The 26146-nt window shown below is 32.6% G+C and overlaps 3 protein-coding genes across 7 annotated transcripts; 1 reads left to right on the forward strand and 2 right to left on the reverse strand.

Annotated features, from left to right (window-relative positions):
- Nucleotides 1-1341: 1341 nt before the first annotated feature.
- Nucleotides 1342-26132, forward strand: LOC111708921 (pyruvate kinase). Of its 5 annotated transcripts, none has more exons than XM_023482426.1 (20): nucleotides 7158-7259; nucleotides 7367-7433; nucleotides 9351-9457; nucleotides 9722-9835; nucleotides 10244-10304; nucleotides 10743-10823; nucleotides 17286-17408; nucleotides 18214-18352; nucleotides 18711-18778; nucleotides 19311-19486; nucleotides 19932-20006; nucleotides 20403-20549; nucleotides 20691-20790; nucleotides 21490-21498; nucleotides 23170-23244; nucleotides 23957-24058; nucleotides 24276-24403; nucleotides 24865-24945; nucleotides 25506-25535; nucleotides 25926-26132. In XM_023482426.1, exons 2-19 carry the CDS (start codon nucleotides 7398-7400, stop codon nucleotides 25528-25530), a joined length of 1647 nt encoding a protein of 548 aa, XP_023338194.1. In that variant the 5' UTR covers nucleotides 7158-7259; nucleotides 7367-7397; the 3' UTR covers nucleotides 25531-25535; nucleotides 25926-26132. The 5 variants fall into 5 exon arrangements, with proteins under 5 accessions (XP_023338197.1, XP_023338194.1, XP_023338198.1 ...); XM_023482427.1 differs by having other exon boundaries at nucleotides 7185-7259; nucleotides 7373-7433; XM_023482429.1 differs by lacking the exons at nucleotides 7158-7259; nucleotides 7367-7433 and adding an exon at nucleotides 1342-1444.
- Nucleotides 1476-6695, reverse strand: LOC111708924 (protein NipSnap). The gene is made up of 8 exons (XM_023482432.1): nucleotides 6539-6695; nucleotides 5909-6035; nucleotides 5349-5404; nucleotides 4791-4870; nucleotides 4373-4489; nucleotides 3370-3532; nucleotides 2696-2776; nucleotides 1476-1888 (listed from the first exon to the last, which is right to left on the reverse strand). Exons 1-8 carry the CDS (start codon nucleotides 6650-6652, stop codon nucleotides 1805-1807), a joined length of 822 nt encoding a protein of 273 aa, XP_023338200.1. The 5' UTR covers nucleotides 6653-6695; the 3' UTR covers nucleotides 1476-1804.
- On the reverse strand, nucleotides 10934-13496 carry LOC111708925 (cuticle protein 16.5). Its single transcript, XM_023482433.1, has 5 exons — nucleotides 13390-13496; nucleotides 12744-12839; nucleotides 12447-12503; nucleotides 11670-11861; nucleotides 10934-11616 (listed from the first exon to the last, which is right to left on the reverse strand). Exons 1-5 carry the CDS (start codon nucleotides 13399-13401, stop codon nucleotides 11176-11178), a joined length of 798 nt encoding a protein of 265 aa, XP_023338201.1. The 5' UTR covers nucleotides 13402-13496; the 3' UTR covers nucleotides 10934-11175.
- Nucleotides 26133-26146: the final 14 nt, after the last annotated feature.

Here is a 26146-nt window from a genome sequence, read left to right on the forward strand (position 1 = left end):
TATTGTTATCATTATAGTAAGCTGAAATTCTAATTTGAATTAAATAGGAATTTTCAAGTCTCGAAATTATCGGACTTTTTAAACTGAAACACAGATATTTTCTTATTCATAACTTGAATGATATTTAAAAATCTTTTTTTCATCGCTTACATTGCTTACAAAATCATGCTTTTGTCAAAATTTCTGAATTCATCCTTTCACATTTAAATTATATCTTGGATTTACTCATTTTATAACTTTCAAATCTGAAGAAGGGACGGTTTACGAAATTTTCCAGGGGTTGGATGAGTTGGACAACTAAAAATTGCGCGCGAAGCGCAGCGAAAATTTGTATTCCACCCAGGCAAAAAAACATATTTTTGCCTCTTAAAGAGACGTCGCAGGAATAAATTTTTTAATCCATTATTCAAATTGTTTTTGTTTGTTTTTTCCATTTATACCTTGTTTCTCCTTAATAGTTCGACTTTCAGACATTTTACAAACTTTCCAGTTTCCATCCACGTTATAGCTTTTTTTTAAAAATCATGGGGGCATTCATTGACATTCCTATAGTATTCATTGAACTTAATTTTCTTCTTCGATCGTCGACTTTTATTATACAGAGCGTCCCATATCATATTAGATTATCTCCAAACGCGAAAATACGCAACTCGAAAAATCTAGCCTTTTCTGCAAAAAAAATTTCTAATAGCCTTATTAAATTTTTCAATATGATTTATTCTTCTTAAATTTTCTGATTTGTCCCCCAAATCGTAATTTAGGCCCATTGACGCGGTCTAATTTGATGTGGGGCACCCTGTATTATCTCATTAATTTTGATGATTGATAAAATTCAAACCTTCTTTAAAAAAAAACATTTTATTTCCGTATATCTAAGCATGCGTTAAACAAGGATTCTACCCCAATCGTGAAGTGTATATTTGATGTATAGGAGTTTAGTCTTAAAACTCAACCGAGCAATTAAATCCTGTATCCGCCCCTGAATTCAAAAGAATGAATTGAACTAATATTGAATATTGTTCAATAATTTATAAAAAATATGTTTATTTTAAATTAAAACCTTATCAATAACTATCCTAGCTCAGACTAAATAAGACGACATTTAAGTCTGGCAGCTTCAATATTGATTCATAAGTTAACAATCAGCTGATCCAAGGTTGTTTAAAGTCATTTCTACCCGGCACACTCTGCGTGACAGGTCCTTTCGAGGTCACATGCTGTCATAGTAGTTCATGTCAGTAGTTTTTGTCTTATTGAGCAGAATTATTAACTCTTCATCTTTATTTTCATAATTATTTCTTAGTTTAAACAAGTGTCATTCGCGTTTAATAGTGTTTCAGGTTTCTTAACTCGAGGTTTGATTCGTTTGACAAGTATACCATGGTAATTTTCCAGAACTTTTAATACTCTGCTAAAAATGTCTGGAATGATAAATGACGACGAAGTAAGTATTGTTTTTATTCAGTGTTCTTGTGTATTTTCATATTTTATTTTTTGGTCTGTTGCAAATAAAAGACTCGTTGATTTGTTTTAGATCAAAAGTTTGTTCAAAATTTTGACTGACTATTAAAGCTTTAACCTTTTTACAGAAACCTTTATATTATTTAAAGTGGATATTTATATCTTTATATAAGAAAGTTTTCAGAAAAACTTTTGTCTACCACACCCTTTGTCGGGGGGGGGGGGGGGGCACTGCGACTACGGATCTAAATTATGAACTGTTAAATGATTTAAATAAGCTTTTTTATAACCCAACTAATAATTTGAAAGCTGTCGATTTTATTACTATATTTATCATAATATATTATTTGGTAGAACTGATGTTCAATGGAAGCATTATTCTTGATGTCATCTGTCGAATCAATGGAACTGTATTGGCAACAATATCCTAAAACAATGATCATTATTTTTTCAATTCTGAAACATTTTTATTTTTGATAGAATTAAGATTTAAGAGATCTATATTTTGCTGCATAGTCTGTAATATATAGCCGAAATATTTTGTACAGAAAGGAATCAATTCGGATCTGAAATGGCCTCAAGCAAAAGCTTTTCACATGGGCTTTGAGATTGTGTCATGAAATTTGACCCTATTTGCTTAATTTTTATTTAAGTGATCTTTTGTAAGGAAAAAAAGTATCAAGTTTAGATAAAGTTTTGTCTTAAATATGGAGCCTTGAGCACGCACCTCTTCTTCTTTAGGAAAAGTAATCTCAACCTATATGAAGCATAAAGTCTGACCGCGTCAACCTTGTTGCACAGATTAGTCCTGTCCATAGAGCTAGGTACAGTACAAACTGGGACCAGAAAGCTTGACCCGGCGCGGAAATTCATATGTACTACGGCTGCCCGCTATGAGTTGTTAACGTAATTTTATCTGACTCTTGTACGCAACGTGCATTACATGTACCTTTGTATAATCAAGAAAGATTAAGATATCCATGTTTTTTATAATTAAAATTTATTACTTTCTAAGAAAGGTTTTCTAAAAATTTATTTTTGCGACTGAAATAATGGAGAAAATTGTGAGAATTAAACACTTACAGTCAATTTAGATAAACTACGTATCTGCTGCATTATAGATAAGATTTAGTTTTTAAGGGTACCGTTGTGAATTAAGTATCCCCTCTTTAATAAAAGGGTCACTGGAAACAAATGACTGTCAAATAAAAAAGATTTTGTCTCTGTCTTTGACCTGCCATTGTGATTGTTGGTGTTGCCAGACCACCTCCCTTGCTTCCTTTCTTTCCTCCAGGCTTCCATAGCACCAGATATGCTGAAACAAAATAGATATTTAATATCTGTTTCTTTCCTCCAGGCTTCCATAGCACCAGATATGCTGAAACAAAATAGATATTTAATATATCTTTCTTTCCTCCAGGCTCCATAGCACCAGATATGCTGAAACAAAATAGATATTTAATATCTGTTTAGTTTTGAAAGATGATTTTATCTTTTCTAGTAATGTAGAGTTTTTAATTGCTAAAACAAAAAATATTTATTTTTCTGATCATTTGATATACTGATAGGAATAAGAAATGAATCTAAAAATGAAAGATTAATGTAAGGAAAATAATTTCAGGAATTCAACATTTGAGTTTTGGTTAAAAACGGGGGTTACACCCAGGGGCGTATTCAGGAATTTTTCCAGAGGTGGGGGGTTCAGCACCCGTTGGGGCCTGAAAACCCCCTGAATTCAATAGATTTCACTGGTCCAGGGGGGGCTTAGCCCTCATAGCCCCCTCCCCTGAATACGCCCCTGGTTACACCAAAATTATTTTTCAAAAACCTTTAACTTTTGCTTCTGCTCAAAACTTAAGCTTTTCCTGAATTAAATTTTACTGGAAATATTGTGAATCCCAATCTTACCTTAACATTATACAATTCTCCTATTTGTGAAAACATTCCGGCAAACGCTTCAGTATTTTTATAATCTCTCATTCTGATTGCTTTAGCCCAATAGTTCCCCCACTCTACCATAGTTCCTGGTTTCAGATGGTAGGACCGCAGCTCATATATGTTAGAACCATTCCTAACATTTTACATTAAAGGGAATATAGGCGTAATTTTAAGTCACTCTCTTTAGAGTGACATGTCCGATCTCTTTAGAGTGACAAGTCTCATTCCTTTAAGAGTGACATGTCCAATTCCTTTAGAGTGACATGTCTGATTCCTTTAGAGTCACATGTCCGATTCCTTTAGAGTGTTATGTCCGATTCCTTTAGAGTGACATGTCCGATTCCTTTAGAGTGACTTGTCCGATTCGCAAATGTACCCTTTAAACCTTTTTCTGGTGAATGAATAAGAACTTTTTAGGAAAATTGATATTTTTTGGAAATGGGTTTATTTAATATATATAACTAGCTGAAGGGGCTGGCGTTGCCCGTGGGGGAAAAAATAGATTTTTTTGTCACCAACAGGTCATTCACGAGTGTCCACAAAAAAAAATTAAATTCGGTCCAGCCGGATATAGGGAACATATATACGAATGTCCTGTTTTTTTTATATAGTTTTACATTTTTGGTATTAATTGTCAATGAAAGGTAGTGTTAGAATTCGACATCAAAATTAAAAAAAAAAAAATATCTTCCTTATTGATAGTAGATTCTCTAATATTGAGGGGGGTACTATTGTGAATCAGACATTTCACTAATAGAATGGAAGGTCACTTTTAATTACAAGTTTTATTTTTTTGCTATTGTTCAATAAGATATAAAGAGGTTCGCATCAACCCTGTCAACGGGGGCTAAGCCCTCTCTGAAAAACTTTTTCGGCATCTATAGGGGTTAAAGCATTTATGTTTAAAAACTCCCCCCCCCCCTGGACAAATATTTCCTCTTTGCCCCTAAATAATGATCTGAATTGAAATTACCTAAGTTCAATATCTGGCCAGTAACTAAACTTGAGAAGATGTTGACTGTGCCTGCTGCGAATTAAGGGAAGCAAATCCCTCTGTAAAGCTGCGAATTCTTTGCTCTCCGCTAGAAATCTGAAAAATCCGTTCTTAGCATATTTTTGCAATATTTGCACAGCAGGAAATTGATGAATTACTAGATTTTTTATCCAGTTCCGGATACCATTCTTTGTGAAGATTTAAGCTAAATAATTTTTGACCATGGCTTTCTTGATATGGCTTTACTACAGATTCTGTTAGATAATTTTTTTTTTTTTAATATCTAGATTCTTTGAGAAAAAAAACGTTTGAATTGATTTTTTTGGGTCAAAATTTTATTTTTAAAATTAATTATTTTAAGTTTTACAAAATCATCTGAAACTGATGATTTACTGACTTGATATTTTCATCTAAATTCTTGTATCCTCCCTCATATCTCCAAAGGTGGATAAACTGATCTTGATCTCCAACTAAAACCTTTAAAAAAAAAGTAGCATGACCAATTTATAACCGTACCTTTAAATGCTATCCATTTTTATCTCTTTAAAAATCAAATATTTTAATCTATGTCTGGTGTAAGTAAAGGGTACCGTTAAATGGAATGTATTGGAAATTATGACATTTTCTTGAATATATACAGAGTGTCCCATATCATATTAGATTATCTCCAATCTTTAACACCAAAATAAACCCTTAATACTCGAAAAACTTGTATAAGCCTTATGTTATTTTTAAAAATTATTCATTCTAATGAAATTTTCTAATTAGCCCCGAAAATCGTAATTTAGACCCGTTCTCGGTCTAATATGATGTGGGACACCCTGTAGTTGTTCTGTTAAAAAGTTTAGATTGATTTTTGAAAACTATTCTAACTTAAATGAGAAGTATTATTTTACTCTTAAATACATAGATCTCTATACTTACGTTAATAATTAATTTGGTTTTTTATTTTTACCTGAAAATTTCCAAGACATTGCCCGTGTAGCACTGAGTTGTTACTGTTTACAAATCCTAAATTATCATTTGTTGATTTCAGTCCTTATTTATTCCTTTTCTTTACTTTGCTATATAGTTTATATTCCTTCCTCTTCCTTAGGTTAGTGTTATTAATGCCATATAGCTTACGCAAACACAAGCATTTTCACCCCTTTTACTAATGCATTACCCCCCCCCCCACACTTTTGATGATTGTTTTTTTTCAGGAGTAACAAAAGAATGATTTTCTAATTCCTATAACGCCTTAATCGCTTAATGGTTTAAACTGTTGATATTATAAAAGACTATTCTAATGGTCTATTTAAAGAGGGACATACTCGGTTTAACTAACAAACATGGATAAAAAAATTGATGCTAGATCAGACAAAGCTTTATTGTAAATCCGGCATTGCAATCTTGACACGGAGGTCCGGAGGATCACTTGGAATTACGCTGACAACTAGGTTTAAATTTTCTCATTTTTTAACCGTAACTTTTCTAGGTATACCCCACTCATCCTATTTTTAATTTATAACTGACCTATAATGTTTTCTGTTGTTTTAAGATATTTGTCAAGACAATCTGGTTTCACGTTGTGGGTTACTAATTCGCATATTCTCTCTTTGTCACTCAATTTATTAGAATGGGCGCCAGACTGAACCTCAACCTTAAATAATTATTTATTTTATTCAATTTTGATGGAATTTATCACACCTAATATTTCACGTTGTAAGGTGATTAAGTGACCTTATAGCCCTACAACAGGGCGGAAAGTAACTTTTTCACTTTGTTATTAAAATTTCAAACATACCTAGGTGTTACCCGGTAGGATGGTTGGTTAATTAATTTTAAAGCTCTTGGGCTCAAAAATTAAGAGTAGGCAAGAACTCCTAAAAACTTATTTATTTTCTATAAATATAATACAGGGGATGCAGGTTTTAAACCTTACACTTTATAAAATTCTTGACCAAATCATTGTATAAATTACCTCCCCCTGTAATACTCGTTTATTTTTATATTAGATTGTATACAACAGATGTAATAATTGTTTGTATGAATAGTTAATTCTTATAAGCAGTTTTTACCCTAATTCTTATCACATAAAATGTTTTAAAGTAACCGGCTAAAATAAAATAGTTATCTCTGTAAATCTAGAAAAAATCTTTTTACCTTTTTATCGAAAAATCCCGAGAAGAAACTCTTTTCATTTGTTTGTTTACTTGTTGCGAGTTGGCGTACTGCAGACTGTACACTCTGTAGTTTTAACACTTTAGATGCGTTCATTTTGGAAAATGTCTAACACTCATGGAAAAGAACGATTGTGAAGAAAGTTTTGCCTTTCTACCTGGAACTTTTCCAATCCCTCCCCCCCCCACCCTGCCCTCCTTTATTGACGTAATATTGTGTCCTTAAATTAATTTAATTTTCAAATATCAGAAAAATTTATAATGTTTTGAGAACACTTTTTAGTTGTAAAAGCTTTATAAATATTTGATCGTAATAAATTATTTTTTTTCCTGTTATTATTTCAACATGATTGCTAAACCCGGATGCCTCCCACTTATTATTGTAATTGAACCCAGTAGATTATTACCCCCCCCCCCTCCCCTTCCCTTCCCTTACCCCCTCCAAACAATATTCAATAGTGTTCTCAGTTATATAAGTAACCTGGCTCTATGATAAGATATTGATATTAAGTATTTTCTTACTCGAGCATAATGTCACATATTTTTTGCATTTTATCTTTATCTGAAAAATGAGATTTTTTGTACACCCTGACTCTCCTGGCCGTCTAAAAAACTTGAATTCGTCCTCAACAGTCTTTGAAAATTCTCCGGGGTATAGACTTGACTCTTAGGAACCTTGCCAAGTCTTCTAGCTTTTTTCAAAGGAACATTCATTTTATAAAATTTAAAATTTGAATAACAAAAATCTGCGAAATTTCTTACCAAAAATCCACAATTTTTTTTTTTCAATGGGGAAAATGATGTGATTTAGTCCCAGAAGTGTACATTTATCTTGTTCAAACATGGTCTGGCCTACAGTACACGATAATGATGAATCGGTAGGCAAGATTTTTTAGTTAATAAGTTGACAAAAAACAGAAGCATGGTCGTACACATTGTTATTGTTTTGAATGCAAGATAAAGTGGTACTTTTAGCGCACAATTATGTTCAGTTTACAAAACTATCTAACTATGTCATGCAAATGATAACTATAAATGGCTAAAGGGGTTGTTTAGAACAAGTTAATTATAAAATATTTTCATGTTGTCAAAAAATATTTGATCGATGTTTCCCTGTATTCTGAAATACAAGTTAGATCAAGTTTTGGGAGCAAGATATTAAATCAATAAAGGGGATGGTGGAGATTTCTTATGTGATGTAAGGGGTGGGGGTGTGGCCTGCCTTTATTTTTGGTTCAAATCTTCCAATTTTCAAATCAAATGACCTCTAATGACCTCCACAAATAGAAAATATTTCAACTATGACTTTGTGCATATCAAACGAAAGCTGGGAACCCAGTGAATACTGTAGCAGCAACAAATCCAGTGTTTCACCTTCTATTGACCTCAAATGACCTCTAAAATGAAATGTTTTAATTATGGCTTTATGCATATCAAACAAAAGCTAAGAATCCTAGGAATACTTTAGCAGCAACGAATCTAGTGTTTTGCCATCTTATGACCTCTAACGACCTCTAATGACCTCTAACGACCTCTAATGACCTAAAATGACTTTTAAATGTTTTGACTGGCTTTCAGCATATGCTTTATAAAGCCTTAGTAAAACATTTTTATTTGGGAGGTCATTTAAGGTCAATAGAGGTCGTTTGAAGTCATTGGATATTCAGACACTGAATTCATTACTGCTTCTGTCTTGCCTGGGTTTTTAGCTGTCGTTTGATATGCATAAAGCCATAATTAAACATTTTCAATTTTGAGGTCATTAAGAGGTTGTTAAAGGTATAAGAAGGCCAACCACCGGATTTGTGACTGCTATGGTATTCCCTGGGTTCCTATAGCTTTCGTTTGATATGCATAAAGCCATAGTTGAAATATTTTCTATTTGTGGAGGTCATTAGAGGTCATTAAAATTTTATTTTATTTTAGAAATTTTGATCACCAANTACTCAATTTACTCATTTACTCAATTTACTCATTTACTCATTTACTCATTTACTCATTTCTACAACAAAACATTTCTTTATTTTACAACTTAACATTTGATAATACGATTATACTTTTAAACATTTATTCAAATGATAAATTTTAATATATGAATAATGAATGAAAAACAAGATAATAATATGCTTCAACTTTGAAAATTATTTATTTTTTGCGCTAACCTTTTATAATTGCATTAAGTTCAGATTAAGAACGTGTATTCAAAATCAATTCCAAGTCTCCCTGAAGTATAATTGGGTATTCATATAAAATATAATCGGGTATTTATATTAAATCTCGTTAATGTAATTAACTATATCTAGAGTATCCTGTAACTTATGGATATCTAAATGTATCTATATCCTTAGTATCCTACAAATTATGAATATATATATATCTCTCTAATCTAATGTATGTAAAATAAAATATCCCGAAACTTATGAATATCTACACTGTGCAGATATCTAACGTATTTATATCTTGTATCTTGGAACCTATTGATATCTATAGATCTCTAATGTTTCTATATCTAGAGGAACCCAGGAAGGAACCTATATGGATATTTGAATATCTCACTAATATACATATTATCTATATATAGAGTATCCTGGAACCTGATGTATAAATACCTCTCTAAAGTATCTGTCTAAAGTATCCTGGAGCCTTTATGGATTTTTAAATATCCCACTAATATATCTATAATCTATATTTAGCGTATCCTGAATATCTATATATCTCTCTGTACTAATTTATATATTTATAGAGTATCCTAGAACCTGTGGATATCTATATATCTCTAATGTATGTATATCTAGAGTATCCTGGAGCCCATGGATATCCCTGCAGCGCAGAGGATGGCTGCTAAGGCGAGCACTACGTTAGACTACGTGAGCAACCTCGATATCTATAGCAAGGCCAACAGGTAGATATTTAAATTATTTATATTTCAATGATGTGGAAATAAAGCTTTCTTAGTTAAATATGAAATGTAGTTTTCATTTTCTGTACAATCCTCCCATCATTAAATAACTAAATTAAAATGTTTCGTTTTTTTAAATATCTTGATGGAGGAATTAAAGAAAGGGTAACAATGAAAGAAAGTCTTTAAAGCCTCATCCTTTGTGGGTAGTGCTGTATTTTGCACAACATATCTTATATAACTAGTCACCGGCTTTTAATATTTTAGGATGCGTCTCTCTGGTATTGTGTGCACTATCGGCCCTGTGAGCAGGTCCCCGGAGGTTCTTCTTGAACTCATTGAGAACGGGATGAATGTCGCCAGAATGAACTTCTCTCACGGGTTCGTACAGCTTTTTTAAAGGGATTGCTTTTAACCGATCCTTTACTCTTCGATGAAAAGTATATTTTTTACAAATCAACGATCAAAAGAGAACGAAAATATTGTTCTTATAAAGTTCGATAGTTTAAAGTACCATCGTTTGTCTAAAATGTGTTTAATGCGTAGAAGTAATTTTATCAATTTTATCATGTTTGGTTCACAAAGGGACCCTTTAAAAGTTTGTCTGACATGATATGGAAGGTATGATCATTTTCTATTTCTAGAATTAAACCCCAATTGAAAATAAATTAATTTGAAAAGAGAAACATTGATAATATGTTCATTCCTGATCAGACAAAGTTCTGAAGGATACTGTTGTGATTCAGACATATCCGTTTTTAATTTTAATATTTTATGTGATATTTTTAGATCTCACGAATACCACGGTGGCACTATCGCTAACTGCAGAACTGCTGCCGCTATGTACAAGGAAATTAAATCAATTCTTTTTAATTACAGATATTATATGTAAATATATTTTTGGCTTACGTTTCTGCTTTGTTTTTATGCAAGAATTGTTGCCTAGGGTCAAATTATGAAGATAGATTTTGATATGATTTGATTTTCCTAAAGTCAATTTATAAAGATAGATTTTGATATTATTCAGGTTTTTGTTTTAACATTTTATAAATTTGCACTCTGCAGGTTACTTCAGTTTTGGCTTTTTTGATTCTACAAGTTGAAATTGTTAGCCAATGTTTTATCATAGATATATTCTTTTAGAAATGGTATTACAAAATTTAGAAATAGATTGAATGTATAAGTGTCAAATTATTTTTCAAATAAGCCAATTGAATAACGTATGATTTGAGTCCTGTTTTATGTTTATCTAAATAATATCTATTTGAATTGGTTTGGTGTTGTACAGGAGAAGCATGGTGTTGATCCTTCCCTGGCTATTGCCCTCGACACCAAGGGACCTGAAATTAGGACTGGACTCTTAGAAGGGGTGAGTACTAGTAATACAATAGTAACTTCGTTTTCATCATGGTAATTTAGGCAACAGGTTACATTTTTAATTTCCCTGTGCACTAGGAACTCTTGAAAAAAAAACTACAATAAAATTTCTATATTTTATATTTGGACAATTTTCTTAAATATATGCCAAAACTGAGTCAATACAACTAAGACTAGAAAGTAGGAGTGAAGATACAGGATACTAAGGTGGAAGTGAAAAAGTGCAGCTGCAGGAAGTGGAAGAGTTGTCACTGCTTGGTGAAATATTCTGAAAGATTGCAAGGGTATATGTTAAAGATTGGAGGTTTCTGGGTCTGCATGAAGACGGAGGAGTTGAGAAGGGTTTAGTCGACTCTGTAGGAAACGGCGTGTCCGGGGTTAAGCTGGACAGTGGTGAGGGTAGCTTCACGAGCAGCGGGGGCTGAGACAGTCTCTGTCTCAGCACCATAGGTCAGAACAGGTGCGCCGGCGTAGGCAAGAGCGGGTGCTCCGGCGTAGGCAAGAGCTGGAGCTCCGGCGTAGGCAAGAGTGGGAGCAGCAGCTGATACAACAGCTGTGGCGGGGGTAATGTTAGCAACAATCTGGGCAGGGGCAGCAGCATAGACTCCAGCTGCGGCAGCATATGGGTAGGGGAGTCCGTTGTAGACAACCTGGGCATCACGTCTCTTTCTCTCAGCAACAACAGGTTCTTCCACTTCGGCGGAAGCATCAGCAGCAACAGCATCAACATTAGCAGCAACAGCAGCATCGAAGGCCGCCTGGAATTGAGCTTTAGCAGCAGCAACCTGAAAATACGAATTGTTAGGAATGATATGAGTTTAAGATTACTAATTAATACCTCAGCGGTTTCCTCAACAGGGGAAGGTCCGACTAGAGCAGCGACCTCAGGGGCAACAACAGCAGCGGGAATGTTGGTTCCAGCAACTCTGAATCCATTGATGGGATCAGCAATGTAGTTGACAGTCTGGAGGAGACCATTAGCGTCGACATACTGGTAGGAGCCCTGGGTTACCCCATAAACGTCTCGAGACTAAGATAGTTAAATAATTAGAACACAAAAGTAGAAGTGAGTAAATTAAGATTTTTGTTAATACTTGGAAGTTGAAAGGGAGATATTTTGCAAGCACTACTTAGTACTTTCAAGGGAAATATTATTTTGATTGTAAAAAAATATATTCCAAAAAAAGTATTTAGGGAAATATTTTGCTAACTCTTCAAGGGAGATATTTTGCTGGTTAACGAAGAAAGATATTTTGCAAGAAAATGAAAGAAATGAAAGATATTTGCAAGAAAATGAAAGATGTAATCTCCAGGTCAGGAAGGGAGATATTTAGCAAGTAAATGAAGGGAGACATTTTGCAAGTCTTAAAAAAGGGGAAAATTGTTTTAGGAAACTAAAGAATTTGCTGGTAAATAAAATTGAGATAGTATGCTAGGAAATTAAAAGGAGAGAATTCGCTAGCAAATGAAAAGGAGATATTTTGCTAGCAAATGAAAAGGAGAGAATTCGCTAGCAAATGAAAAGGAGATACTTCGCTAGCAAATGAAAAGGAGATATTTTGCTAGCAAATAAATAGGAGATATTTTTCTAGTAAATATAAAGGAAGATATTTACCTCAGTTCTGGCAGATGGACCACCGGCATATCCAAAAGAAAATTGTCCAAACTCATCCTTAAATGCCAGTAGTTTAAATGTCGGAAAGGTTTATGACTGTCGTAAAAAATAAGAACCGGGGGGGGGGGGCCTGTTGTTTATTCATTAGATTAAGTTATGACTATCGTTAAAGAAAGTTCACAAGAAAGCTCCTAAAACATTTTTTATTATATTCCATCGTAAAGTATAAATTTAAATCAGAACTTTAATACAGAATTCAAAATTTATAAATAAAATAAGATTAAAAGTTATTTCTACCTGAGCATGGAACTGATGAGATTGTCCTGGGTTGACCCATGCGGGGTTTACAAGCACCTGAGCACTAGTAGCGCACACGCAAGCTGCCAATACAACCTAGAGCAATTGAAAGTCAAAGCAAAAATGTCCAAAAACAAATTGGCTGAGGGAAGGGGGACAAAGGGGGCGATGGTTTTTATTACCCAGAATAGCCTTGTTTTTACCTAATTCACATTTTAATTATCTCCCNCCAACACTCATAATTTCATCAAAGAGCTCAAGGTACTAAAAACTAATTTCATCAAAGAGCTCAATGTACTTAAAACTAACTTGCTTAGATTTATACATTATAAATAAAGATTCACCAGGCACTCTCCACCTTCATCTTTGTTGTGTTAAGTATAATTTAGGTTTGGGAGGAATATCAACCAACTCAGAGGTGCTGATGTATCTTTCTCAGATTTATATTTCTATGAAGTTGAAAAAATTACTGATTAAATGAAAAAAGAGGGTGGTATAAAACATTTGAATTTATTCTTCGTTCTAAAATCCCCCCCCCCACACCCCTATAAAAAGGGAAATATGAGTTATAAAGTTCTATAACTGCTTTCATTTAAATTTAGAAATATTTAGCTCTGTGTCCGATAAATGCGTATAGACAACTTACCAGACCGTTCATATTGAGTTCTCCGCAAAGACTGTGCGCGTTTTGATGAACCGCGCGTATTTATAGTGTCCTTGGATTGAGCGTAAAGGTGTATACCGGCAACCAAGAAGTTGCTTTGTTCCCTCCATAGAAAGCATTCGGACGAGAAAGGGGGCGGAGAGCCCTAGAAGGGAGTTAGTTAATTCCAGTCTTTTCTATTCTTTTATTCCTCTGTTATCAGTTTGATTTTTTAATTACTAGAATTGCTAATCCTAAAATTATTTCGGCATTTTTAGAATTTAGTTTTACCTTGTGCTTAAAGGTTTAAAAAATTATCAAGTAATATTGTTTTAATTAAGCTTCACTAAAAATATATTTCTTCGATTACCCCCTGAAATATATTGATATAAATATAATTTACAACTGTACCACCACCCGTCTCCCATTGTACAACTACGCTCCCCCCCCCTTAAGTGCCCCTGTAATATCTGATCAATGTTCTATTAAGGGTTGTCTAGTGAACGTGACCCTGCGTCAGGTTGACTCTTAATCAAAATATTCTTTTCAGACAACCACGGTCAAAACTAACTATAACAGTACTAATTCTGAGCTGAAAACTTTAGAATGAGATATCATTAATCACGATCGCTTAATCTGATTATCCAATGTATACATTTTTGATTTTCTTCTTTTTGGATATTTCTGCTGTATAAAAGGTTCGTTTGATAACAATTACAGATACAATGCTTTATCGATTGGACTAATATCGATTGAATTAAAGTCACCTGTTCACAAGACCGCTTTTAGAGCATTTACACAATTATAAATTTAATCGTGTTTATATGAAATTATTAAAAAAATATATTTTAGGACTATTGTCGTTTTGAACGTTAGTCTTAATAAAAATTAACCCAAAACATACGTTCGTTCAATCGATGTTTAGTTCAATTGATATGACACCATCAACACCAGAAATTTAAAGATTACATCTTAACATGGCTCGCTGATTGGTTAAATTTTTAACTTCTTTCTTGGATTTCTAAAGTTTTCAGCTCTGACCATATTTGGTAAACAAAACCCTGTTATTTAGTTGACTGGAGCAATTTCCTTAAATACAGCTTTTTACTAATTCTAAACTGCACGTACTATGTTCATTGTACATAGTTTTAGCTTCAGGTTAAAAGGAGTAATTGGCAAACGAACATTTTGGTTTACTTATAGACAAGCAAGAACTATGACAACATTTGTCGCCCCACATCTATTGGAATTTTTATAGGTTACGAATTTCAGACTTGCTATAAAACTCTAAAACCAATATACATGAAATAGTGATATTCCGGCACAAAGTATCCATAAAAAAAAGATTGTTAAATGAATTCAATGTAGTTTTTTTTCACGATAAAATTTAAAATTTTGACCGAAATAAACATTTTAACTATTTTTTTTCTGCAAAGAACTTTTTGACGTCTGACTTTATTAAATACAAAATCTTCATAATTATAGACCATGCATGTTTAAAGTCGAACCTTAAAATCCACAATTTAAATTTTCTATTAATTAAAAAGTGAATGTTTACTTTTAAATAAATGAAATTAGTGGTTACGGTACAATTAACATGAATTGTTAAAATAAAGGTTAAATTTGAGAAGAAAATCTGTTATTTGACTGATACCATGGATCAAAGAACACTGATCCTTTTTCCTATCCCTACTATTAATAAATCAGGAATTCTGATCGTCATTCTTTTAAATTTTTAAAGAATTTTGTCTCTTTTTCCTAGTTTTAATAAAGCAAGACGTTGCATTTTTCTTAATTAGGGAACTTTTTTGTTTTAATAAATCTAGATCGGTTACACTCGTTCTCAATCTTTGACAAATCCATGCTTGCATAGGAAGTATAAATTAATACTTATTAGGGGACCTAAGCTTGGTCTAATCTTGAACATATGATCACTATAAACAATGTTGCACACTGTTAAATTCGAGAATAGATGCTTAATCCCTCACTTGAAGTTATCCCTGCAGGATATGACCGACGCAAGGTATTAAATAGGATTTAATTTAAGATGGAAAAGAATAATGGAGTCCGAGATTCACAACACTTGTTCTGACGTTTAGTCCGAATTCTCCTATCCTCTTCTAATACATTCGTAAAAATACCCTGTTTCTATTTCTTGTACTGTAATCAAAATCTTTAAATTTATAACTGTCGCAGACCTTTCAGTCCTCGTCAAAATTAAATATTTTTTATATAAATTTAAAATGTCGAAAAACATTTATTATTATTATCAGAGAGTCTTATCATTTTTTTCCTGTATATAATTAAATCTGAAATCCACATCAGAAGCCTGGCCTTGGTCTGATTTTCTTTTCATGATTCGTATTTTTAGTCCTGGTGTTTATCCTGTATATATAAATCTGTGTCGGGAGCCTTGATTCTTTTTTCTCTCCATAATTAATAGATCTGCATTTGATGTCTGGTTATTTGATTTCCTGTCCTGTAATAATAGCTCCGTATTAAGAACCTCGGTCCTATTTCCTATCCTGGTTTTAAATCTCTACTATGGGCACTGTACCCAGGTCTTACTATCCTATATTGATAGATCCGTAGCGGTAACCGGTCTAGGCGTGCCCTAGCATCTCTAAACTTTAAACGCGAAAATTTAGCATTTTATGATTGAAGAGTGGATTTGCAGACGAGCTTGAGTTCCAGGGTTAGATCAGATTTAAGTTATTTTGTTTTGAAAAATGACATGTTATGCATCTTTTTATTGAATTTTAGAAACAGGAGTATAATATATAAATTTATTTTTCTCATTCTACTCAATTACTGGTCTATGTTTCTATGTTTTTTTATGTTTTTTGTTCTTTATTTTTAAATGGTGTTGTTCGTGGTTTTTCCTTTCTAATAGTATGAATGGTTTTTTCTCTCTAATTTTAGCTGTTTAAAAGACCAAATCTGTTGCCCTTATTTATTGCTTATTAAAAAGACAGATTTTTTGGTAACGGTTAAGTTCGAAATTTTGAAATTTTCATCCATTTTTTATCCCCCCCCCCTTAACTAGCCTTTTTTTGCGCTTATAATTAAAAGTTTCAGCTTAGTATACAATTATAAAAGATTTAAAAAAATGATTGAGTCGTTGCTGCAAAGTGTACATTTTGGTCCGTTCTTGGATGATTAGTATTCTAAACCAAAAACAAACAATAGATTTATTTAACTAGACAAACAATCCAGCTGCCTCCTGCAATTTATCTCATTGTCAAACATAATTTTATATATCAAAAACTTTAATTACTCTTAATTGCAGGAAACTGGTTAAATATCTGAATAAGATTGTATTGTTTCAACAGTACTTTCACCTTACCTGGACCTCCTATCTGGCAATAATTTAACTCCGTATGTTGAATTTTGCAAAATTGTGATAAAATACAGTTTAGTGGTTATCGTGACAAATACTACTAAAATTGGAAGTAAAATGTGATAAAACATGTTTTTAAGAATATTAGCTGGTTTCCTAGTATCGTCTGTACTTACACGTTTATTTTATCATTAACAACGAAAGGAAATGAGTCATTGCCACTAACTCTTGGATTTATAATCCCAATATCTTTGCAACCCCATGCCGTAGATCTTAGATATTTCAAACTATGAATTCTATTGCATAAAAAATCCAAAGTTTGAATTATTAAAGGTTTACACCATCACGCTGCAAAGATATAGGGATTAAAAAATTCGAGTTTGTGGCAATGACTTAAATCCTTTAAAATAATTTTAAAATAATTTTTAAATTTCTAATCCACGCAATCTCTTTATTTTCCTCCTGCAAAATACATGAAATGAAACTGGATACAAAGTTTAGAAAAGGATTGCTATGAAAACTGTTTACAATCCCTTTAATATTATTTTTAAATGTTAAGGATGACGGTAGGAAAGAGGTTGAGCTGAAAGCAGGAGCAACTATCAAGATTACAACTAATGATGAGTTCAAGGAGAAGTGTTCTGCTGATATACTCTGGTTGGATTATAAGAATATCACCAAGGTTAGCTTTCCAATTCTTGAACTTGAATACAGTATTTGGACGAGAATTGCATTGTAACATTGATAATAATTATATCTTTGTATAAATTCGTAACATAGCTAGGTAAAAAAATAAGAATGCTCACATGCCATTCAAATTCAATTCATCTAAATTTTGATCTCGGAAGAAAAGAATAATCCGCGAATTTTTGCATCACACCTTAAAATTGTTTAAGATCTGATCCCAACTTAAGGATCCTTGGGAATGTTTGAATTTAACGAGAACTTTGCATTGATACCTCTCAGATTATTTCTTAATCTGTGCAAGTTCATGGCTAGGTCTGGTTTTAGATTCATTTTTTGTTCATGTTTATAATTATACAGTTATAACCAAAATTAAAGATTGAATAAAGACTGGTGATTGATCACGTGAACGCATGTGTACCGCAAACTAGTTTCCTTTTGTGAACCTGTCGATTAACAACATTTTGAGATTGCCGTACCAATACATTGATTAAAAATCCGTTTTAACCTTTTTTCAATAAGGCTATTTTTTAATAAAACTTTTTGTGTTTTTAAGTTTTAAAAATGAAGAAAAATAAAACATGGGACTTAAAAACCTGAAAGGGAAGTAAAACCTACCATAATATTAAATACATACATACATATAATACTTTTGTTTCTAATGAAGTGTGCATTCTTTCCGTAGACCAAGCATCTTTCTCGGTCACATGACAGATAGTTGTGTATCACTCCTTGTATTCTGTATATGGACTCAGATGTCACAAGGTTTACACAGTACATCAATATAAACTCTGAATATCTAGGTATTGACCCCTGGTAAGAGGATCTATATTGATGATGGTCTGATCTCCGTCCAGTGCAAGGAGATCGGTGACGATCATGTGATCGGTTTGGTTGAGAACGGAGGAAACCTGGGTAGCAGGAAGGGTTGCAATCTTCCAGGTAAATCTTTAAATATTAAGAAAAGGTCCGAAATTATTGAGGCCGAATTGAAAGAATTAGAGTCGCGGCTTAAATTTAAGCCGCCGCTGAAATTTGGTTGGTTCCACTTAAAATTGTATTAAATTTTTCAAGATTAAGGCCGGCGCTCAAATGATACCGGTTTTTGGGGGATTTGAGCCGAGGCTTAAATTCATTAAATTCGGACACTAGTTTCTAAACGAATAGTTTATATTGATTCAGTTTAATATATCATCGACTTCAATACAAAGCTATTAAATAGTTTTCGGAAAAATTTCGTTTTTATTCCAGAATCTTAAAAGCTGTTGAATATCTTTGATCTTTGATTTATGATGTTTAGGAACTGATACTGATCTCCCAGCTGTATCAGAGAAGGATAAATCTGATCTTCTCTTTGGAGTTGAACAGGTACTTTTTCTTCAGCAATTTTTATAAACCGTAGGACCCAGTAAGCTGTGTAATATGAAGACGATATTCAAGCATTCTTAATAGTATTTCTTTGATTTCAAGTAGTTAGGTTTACCAGTCTGGTCATTAGGTTAACGGGTTTGTGGTTTCTGTACACAATACATTTACTTAGTTTCATGTCTCTTGGACTATCAAAATCCTAGCGGTTATCTCTTTATTTTACAGTTTTACGGGTCCCACTATACTGTACAGCCTATATATATTTAAAGCAAAACTGGAAAATATATTTTTTTTCAAACTAAATCTTTTTATTCAAGCTCCACCAAAACAGAGGCCGAATTTAAAGAATTTAATCGCTGGGGCTTAAATTTCAGATGCGGCTCAAATATGATTGGTTCCACCAAATGTTCAATGTTTCGAAATTTATGCCGGCGCTCAATTGAAACCGTTTTTGGCAGATTTGACACGGGGCTCAAATTTATTAAATTCTGACTCAGAATTGTGTACATTGTATTTAATATACACTATACAGGGTGTTGATATGGTATTTGCATCATTTATCCGTGATGCTGCTGGTGTAGCTGAGGTTAAAGCTGTGCTAGGTGAAAAGGGTAAAAATATCTGGATTATCCCTAAAATAGAAAACCAGCAAGGAGTTAAGAACCTAGACGAGATCATTGCTTGCTCTAATGGACTCATGGTTGCCAGGTAGGACTATTTATGATACTTCTAGCGGAAACTTCTTCTGAAAATAAATGTACAGATATGACTGGGGTGAAGTGTCAGAAAGTTGTATTGTTGAAGGAATATCATGACTCGATATCTTGGGGTGGCGAGTATAGTAGCACTTTTCTAAAATAAAATCTTGGAATTTCAAATGTTATTGAGAAGATGAATCCTGCCCATCTACTGTTTGCCAATATTATCTCTTAAAATGTTATTGAGAAGATGAATCCTGCCCATCTACTATTTGCCAATATTATCTCTTAAAATTTCTCTTTCTACAGTCTTGTGAGGGGGGGTGTAGGGCTGTAAGCAGTTGTTGGATAAGTGTTCCCCTGGCCCCCCACCATTGGTTGCATATCTGGTCAAATACATCCTACTATTCATTTATCTTAGGTTGAATACACTTGATGCTATTTAATGTTTTTAGAGGAGACATGGGTATTGAGATTCCTACTGAGAAGGTCTTCATTGCTCAGAAAGCTATGATAGCCAAATGTAACAGGTATTTTTTTTAATTTGAATAAGAATAAAGATGTCACGTTGTTAAGCAGAAAGATCGATTTCTGCGTGTTCTTTGTCCGAGCTTAATGAATTTTAAGCCTCGTCTCAAATCCCCCGAAAACCGGTTTCATTTGAGCCTCAGCTTAAATCTTGAAAAAATGAATGCAATTTTAAGTGGAACCAACCATATTTGAGTCGCGGCTCAAATTCTTTAAATTCGGCCTCTTTTTATGCTTTATAAAATGTTGATCTTCTTTTATCTAGAGTTTGACGTTAACGTTGTATTGTCTCATATCAACCAAAAAATCCGTTTCTGTCTGGCAGGATCTTGTATTTAGATTTTACACTATTAATGGGGTTGAACAGTAAAAGATGATATATTTCTAATTATATTTAGAGCTGGAGTTCCAGTTATCTGCGCTACCCAGATGCTTGAATCTATGGTAAAGAAGCCTAGACCAACTAGGGCTGAGGCTAGTGATGTTGCCAACGCTATTCTTGATGGATCTGACTGTGTTATGCTGTCTGGGGAGACAGCTAAGGGGTAAGTTTTCACGGTTTAAATGCAATTTTTGATCGGAACTTTTTTTTAATTATCTCATTATTCAGAGATATAGAAAAATAAGTTGTGATTATATTTTTTTATAGAAAAATAAATGTAAAATATATCATTTTTTACTTCCAGAGACTTCCCGTCAATCTGTGTGCAGACCATGGCTAAGATTGCCAGGGAGGCCGAGGCTTGTTTGTGGAATGAGAGGTTCTTTGAGGATCTCATGAGAGCGGTAGGCTTTTTCATTTTGTATATTTGAATCATAGTAGTCGAAAAATTCTTAATTTTGTTAAAAAAGGGAATTTTTTCTTATTTAATTATTTGAGTTTAAGGTCGCCATTGTAAATCGGTAATACCTGTTATATGGGGAGATTTTAAACCAAAAAAAATCTTTGTTATTTTTGGAACCAGTGCAGTGGTTATTAGGTTACAGATGCTTTAAACATTTCTTTGTCATTTAATGCGGAATCTGGAGTAAAACAGTTTCTAGTTTTCTAGATTTTACGCTTATTTTTATTCTAACATTAAAATTTCAAATCAACAATGTAGTTAAGTACCCTTCAGAATAAAGAAATGTTAATTCAAAGGGTAAATGGGTACAATTGTGAAAGATCAATTGCACTCTTAAGATTAAGCATTTTTCACGTTCTTCGAAATTTTACAACTATTTACACCAACAGAGACCGAATTTAAAGAATTTAAGCCGCGGCACATATACGATTGGTTCATTTAATTTAATTCGGCGCTCAATTGAAACCGGTTTTTAGTGGATTTAAGACGCGGCTCAAATACATTAAATTCGGACACAGGTGTCATAGTTTCAACTTAATTAACATGAGTAATAAGACTCCTTGGTTTGATTGTTTGTATTAAATATATTAATTCATGATTTCTAATGACATTTTATTTCAATTCTGCTATTGGCGTGTAGGAGTATCAAGTAAGATTTGTCTCTAAATATTTGTGGTTAAATATATATTCTGTTTTCACATGTGGTCAATATTTCCACTTTATGTTCTTATGGTTAAATGTCCTGTTTATCTTATATTATTTTCTGTTCATATTTCTAATTATGAGCAAAAATATTTAAACTCATTGTTAAATATTTCCAATTAATTGGTTGTTAAATATTTTCACTTATAGTTAGATATTTCAACTTTTGGTTGAACATTTTATTTACTATTTATAACAATGTTATTTGGTTCGCAGTGTTATTAAGTTTTCTTCATTATAGCTTTAGCGAGGGACAAAATATTTATTAAAAAGGCGAGAACCTTCGCGATATAGAGAAAATTTAGTCCAAAAACGTTAACGCACGTCGTATCAAAAAAAGTGTTAAAGGTAATTTTATGAATTGTTGTGTACTTGTCTTATTTCAATGGCCATTCCTAGATCAAATAAGCGCTGAAACAAAGCAGAAGTCAAAATATAATGTTGATGAATTTTATTTTCATTTCAAAAAAAAATATTTTGGAAATATCCTTTACAAAATTCGGGAACCAATGAAAAATTTATAGAACACGTGATATAACGTACAATATAATTCAGCTAATTTAACTTTATAGAACAATTATTACTTTAAAGCACGTTTATTATGAAATTCACTATGAAGTGAGCAAGAAAGTACACAATAGTTTTATAACAAATATTTTCAGTTCCTGTTTAATATTTCCACTTTCTTTAAAGATTTTATTAAACTATTGTGTATTCAATCATACTTACTCACTTCATGGTGTATTATGAACGACGAAGGTGCTATAAAGATATCATCGTGTTAAAAAGTTACATTAACTTTAAAGTTATGATTGGTTCCCGGGTTTTCTCCAAAAAAAAATAAGTATATTTCCAAAATATTTGTTTCAATAGAAATGAAAAATAAAATTGAAATAAACTTATTTTTTATTTCTGCTGTCTTAAAAAGCTTAATTTATCTAGTAATAGCCATTTCTAAGACAAGTGCACAAACTTTTCATAAAAATTACCTATAATACTCATTTTGGGGATGGTGGAGATGTCTTACTTGATGTATTTTATTTAAGATAGCTCTCTAATCACGCGTGCAGCCAAAAATTGGATGATTTGAACCGAATATGAAGGCAGGGACCCCCCCCCCCCTCTACATCAAATAGGACATCACCATCCCCTTTTCTCATTTTTCTCAAAGGCTTGCACATTGTCCAGAACTGCGAACCAAAATAATTGTGTTGTAAATAGTTATTCCTTGCTTTAAAATATCTATGGTCAAATATATATATATATTCGTCCTTTTAGTTTCACTCACTTGCAAGCGAAAATATTTAGCTAGTTAATTTATGTTAAATATTTTGGCCAAATTATTTCCTCTTTTATTTACTTAAATTTTAAAAAAATTTATTCATATTTTGTATGCATTCTTTACATATGCTAGTTAGAAAATTACAAACACAACTGGTTTTCTTTAATAGATTAAGAGATGTTAAATTTTTGTAAAATTTTTATTATTTTGTCTTAATTAAGTTAACTATGGGATGAATTTCCGTAATTTGGGCTGCTTCTGCTTATTCAAGGTGTAATGTTGCCGTATTTAGTTAAAACGTTGTCCCATTATAATTGAAAATTTTTTCTATTGAAGGAGAGTACTGTTGAAGGATATGATAGTACTCACGCTATTGCTATCAGCTCTGTTCTAGCCAGCTACAAGTGCAGGGTAAATATTTAACACGCATTAAATTATAAAAAGGCATACTAAGTTTTCAATATGTTCTTGATTAACTAGACTCAGTTACATCATTGCTTATTCTTACAGTAAAATTCTTTGATTTTGGGACACCAGATAGTACAAAATTACGGTCACCAGATAGTACAAAATTACGGTCACCAGATAGTACAAAATTACGGTCACCAGATAGTACAAAATTAAGTTCACCAGATAGTACAAAATTAAGGTCACCAGAAAGTACAAAATTAAGGTCACCAGATTGTATAAAATTAAGATCACCAGATAGTACAAAATTAAGTTTACCAGATAGTACAAAATCAAGGTCACTAGATTGTACAAAATTAAGGTCACCAGATTGTACAAAATTAAGGTCACCAGATAATACAAAATTAAGGTCACCAGATAATACAAAATTAAGGTCACCAGATAGTACAAAATTAAGGTCACCAGATAATACAAAATTAAGGTAACCAGATAGTACAAAATTAAGGTCACCAGATAGTACAAAATTAAGGTCACCAGATAGTACAAAATTAAGGTCACCAGATAGTACAAAATTAAGATCACCAGATAGTACAAAATTAAGATCAAATCCATCCTAGCTGAGGCGCGACTTTATTTCGAATTTTTTTTCAAAAACATTCTTGTTTATCGAAACCTCATTTAAAACATTAAATTAAATTGTTTTAATCATGTACAGGCGAGTGCGATTGTTGTACTGACTACGTCTGGAAAGACTGGTCACGTGATATCCAAGTACAAACCTCTCTGCCCAATCCTTGCAGTTACACGTCACGACCAGGTACATACATTTATATTTTTATTTTTTTCAATGATTTTGTTCAACCTCTGAAAAATTTTAATTTTTCTAGTTAATTCGGAGATAAAATGCATAATTCTCGTAGATTATTCTGCTGCTGATCCTTGTTCTCTGATTCATAAAGATTAGTTTTAAAAATGTATTTGTTTGAAATACTGGAAAAAGGTTTGCGGAGGGTTGACAATTAATCCGTTTGTAGGTTGCCAGGCAGATGCAGCTGTTCCGTGGGTTGACCCCTCTCCTTTATACCCAGGACAGGGACCAGGACTGGATGAAGGATATTGATGCCAGGGCACAGTTTGCCATTGACTTCGGCAAGAAGAACAGGTTTGTTAAATTATTTTTTGTAATTTTTTCGAAACATTTGCTTTGGTTGGATTATATAATGCATATAAATACCAGGAATACCAGTGTGTCCCATAATACCAGGGTGTCCCACATCATGTATTGTTGAGCTCTAAATTGGGACATCTATATCTCTTTTGTGTGTGTATGTAGAAAAAAAATTTACGAAACTTTGGCCGACTTATCTAAAAATTTTATTGATGAAATTGGTAGAGCTCTGGAAAACTTCCTAGTATGGTAAACATTCTAAATTTGGTTTCTTGTTTTTATTATAGCTAGTATCAACATATTTATATAGATTATATGATAATGCACAATTGTATAAGCCTAATAAATTCATGTGGAAATTATGCAAGGTTTGATAAGTATTGGCTTATTCTTACTTTCGGATGATTTTTAAAGATTTATGACATGTTAATTTCTGATGACGCTGTTCTGTTCAGGTTTATTGCCCCCGGAGACAATATTGTTATGATAACTGGATGGAAACAGGGATCAGGATCCTCAAACACAATGAGAATCATGTAAGTTCAAATTTAAGGATGCTTAAAAGTCGAATATCCTCATAAATATTACGTAGCCCCCCCCCCCCCTTTGATTGACTATACCAAAATTGTGGAAGAAGGATTATCAAAAAAAAATAAAGGATCAATGAATTAATAATAAATAAGCATAACTCTGCTCTAATTTCAACTATTTCTCTATTTTCACCTATTTCTTTATTTTCACCTATTTCTCTATTTGCAACTTCAACTCCGCTCTATTTTCAACTATTTCTCTATTTTCACATTTTTCTCTATTTTTAACTTTTTCTCTATTTTTACTTTCTTTCTATTTCTATTATCTCTTTCATAGTTCCCTAATTTCTACAATTCCTACATTTTTTTACAATTTGTTATACTGGCATGCAAAGTAAAATCGTAAAAGATTAATTATGCCTGCAAAATAACCCTCGCGCCACTCCCTAAGTAGCTGCTTATTTTCGCAATCTTCACAATTTTATTATTTTTTTTACATTATGCTGGATATTTTATATTTATTTCTGAATTTCTCAGGCTAAATTTTTTTATTGTTTTGTTTGCAGAACTGTAAAATACCAGGGGATGTAATCCCGGTAAGGTGTCCAATCAAGTGTCCTTTTTTAACCCCTTTTTTAACTTTTTTTAGTTAGATAAAAAGGAGACAAAACCCCTGTTTTTCTGTTTATAACTTAGTTTTACTTTCATTTTTTGGTCGAATTATATTTTCTGTCGGAGCAATCTCAGGATTTTAGAATGGTGTTTTTTTGTGTTTTCTGGGAATGGTGTTGGGGGTGAGGGGGGGGAGGTAGCTTTAAAGATAAAGGGAACCAAGGACCGGGTGAATATATAAACTGATTATCTAGTTATTTAAATGTTCACACCATGCTTTTTATTTTTATACTGGATTATTAAATTTCCTTCAATATGCTACCTTGCTTGAATATTTTTATTTAAACCTCGTGAAAACCATGTTTTTTTTTTAGAAAAGTTGAGTAAGCATTGATGTGAAGCAGTGGCGATATATCCTTCCTCTTGTTAAAAGTTTTAATTTTATTAAGCCTGGATCAATTTTACCAAATCCTGGTCTTTTAAGCCTGGATCACCAGATCCTGGTTTGGCTTCAAAATTTTATTTCTTGTAGAAACAATGTATGTATATGTATTCGCCAAAATAAAGATTTTATCAATTAATTGTTTTTTAAATA

This window comes from Eurytemora carolleeae, unplaced genomic scaffold (assembly GCF_000591075.1).
Source record: "Eurytemora carolleeae unplaced genomic scaffold, Eaff_2.0 scaffold879, whole genome shotgun sequence".
NCBI lineage: Eukaryota > Metazoa > Arthropoda > Copepoda > Calanoida > Temoridae > Eurytemora > Eurytemora carolleeae.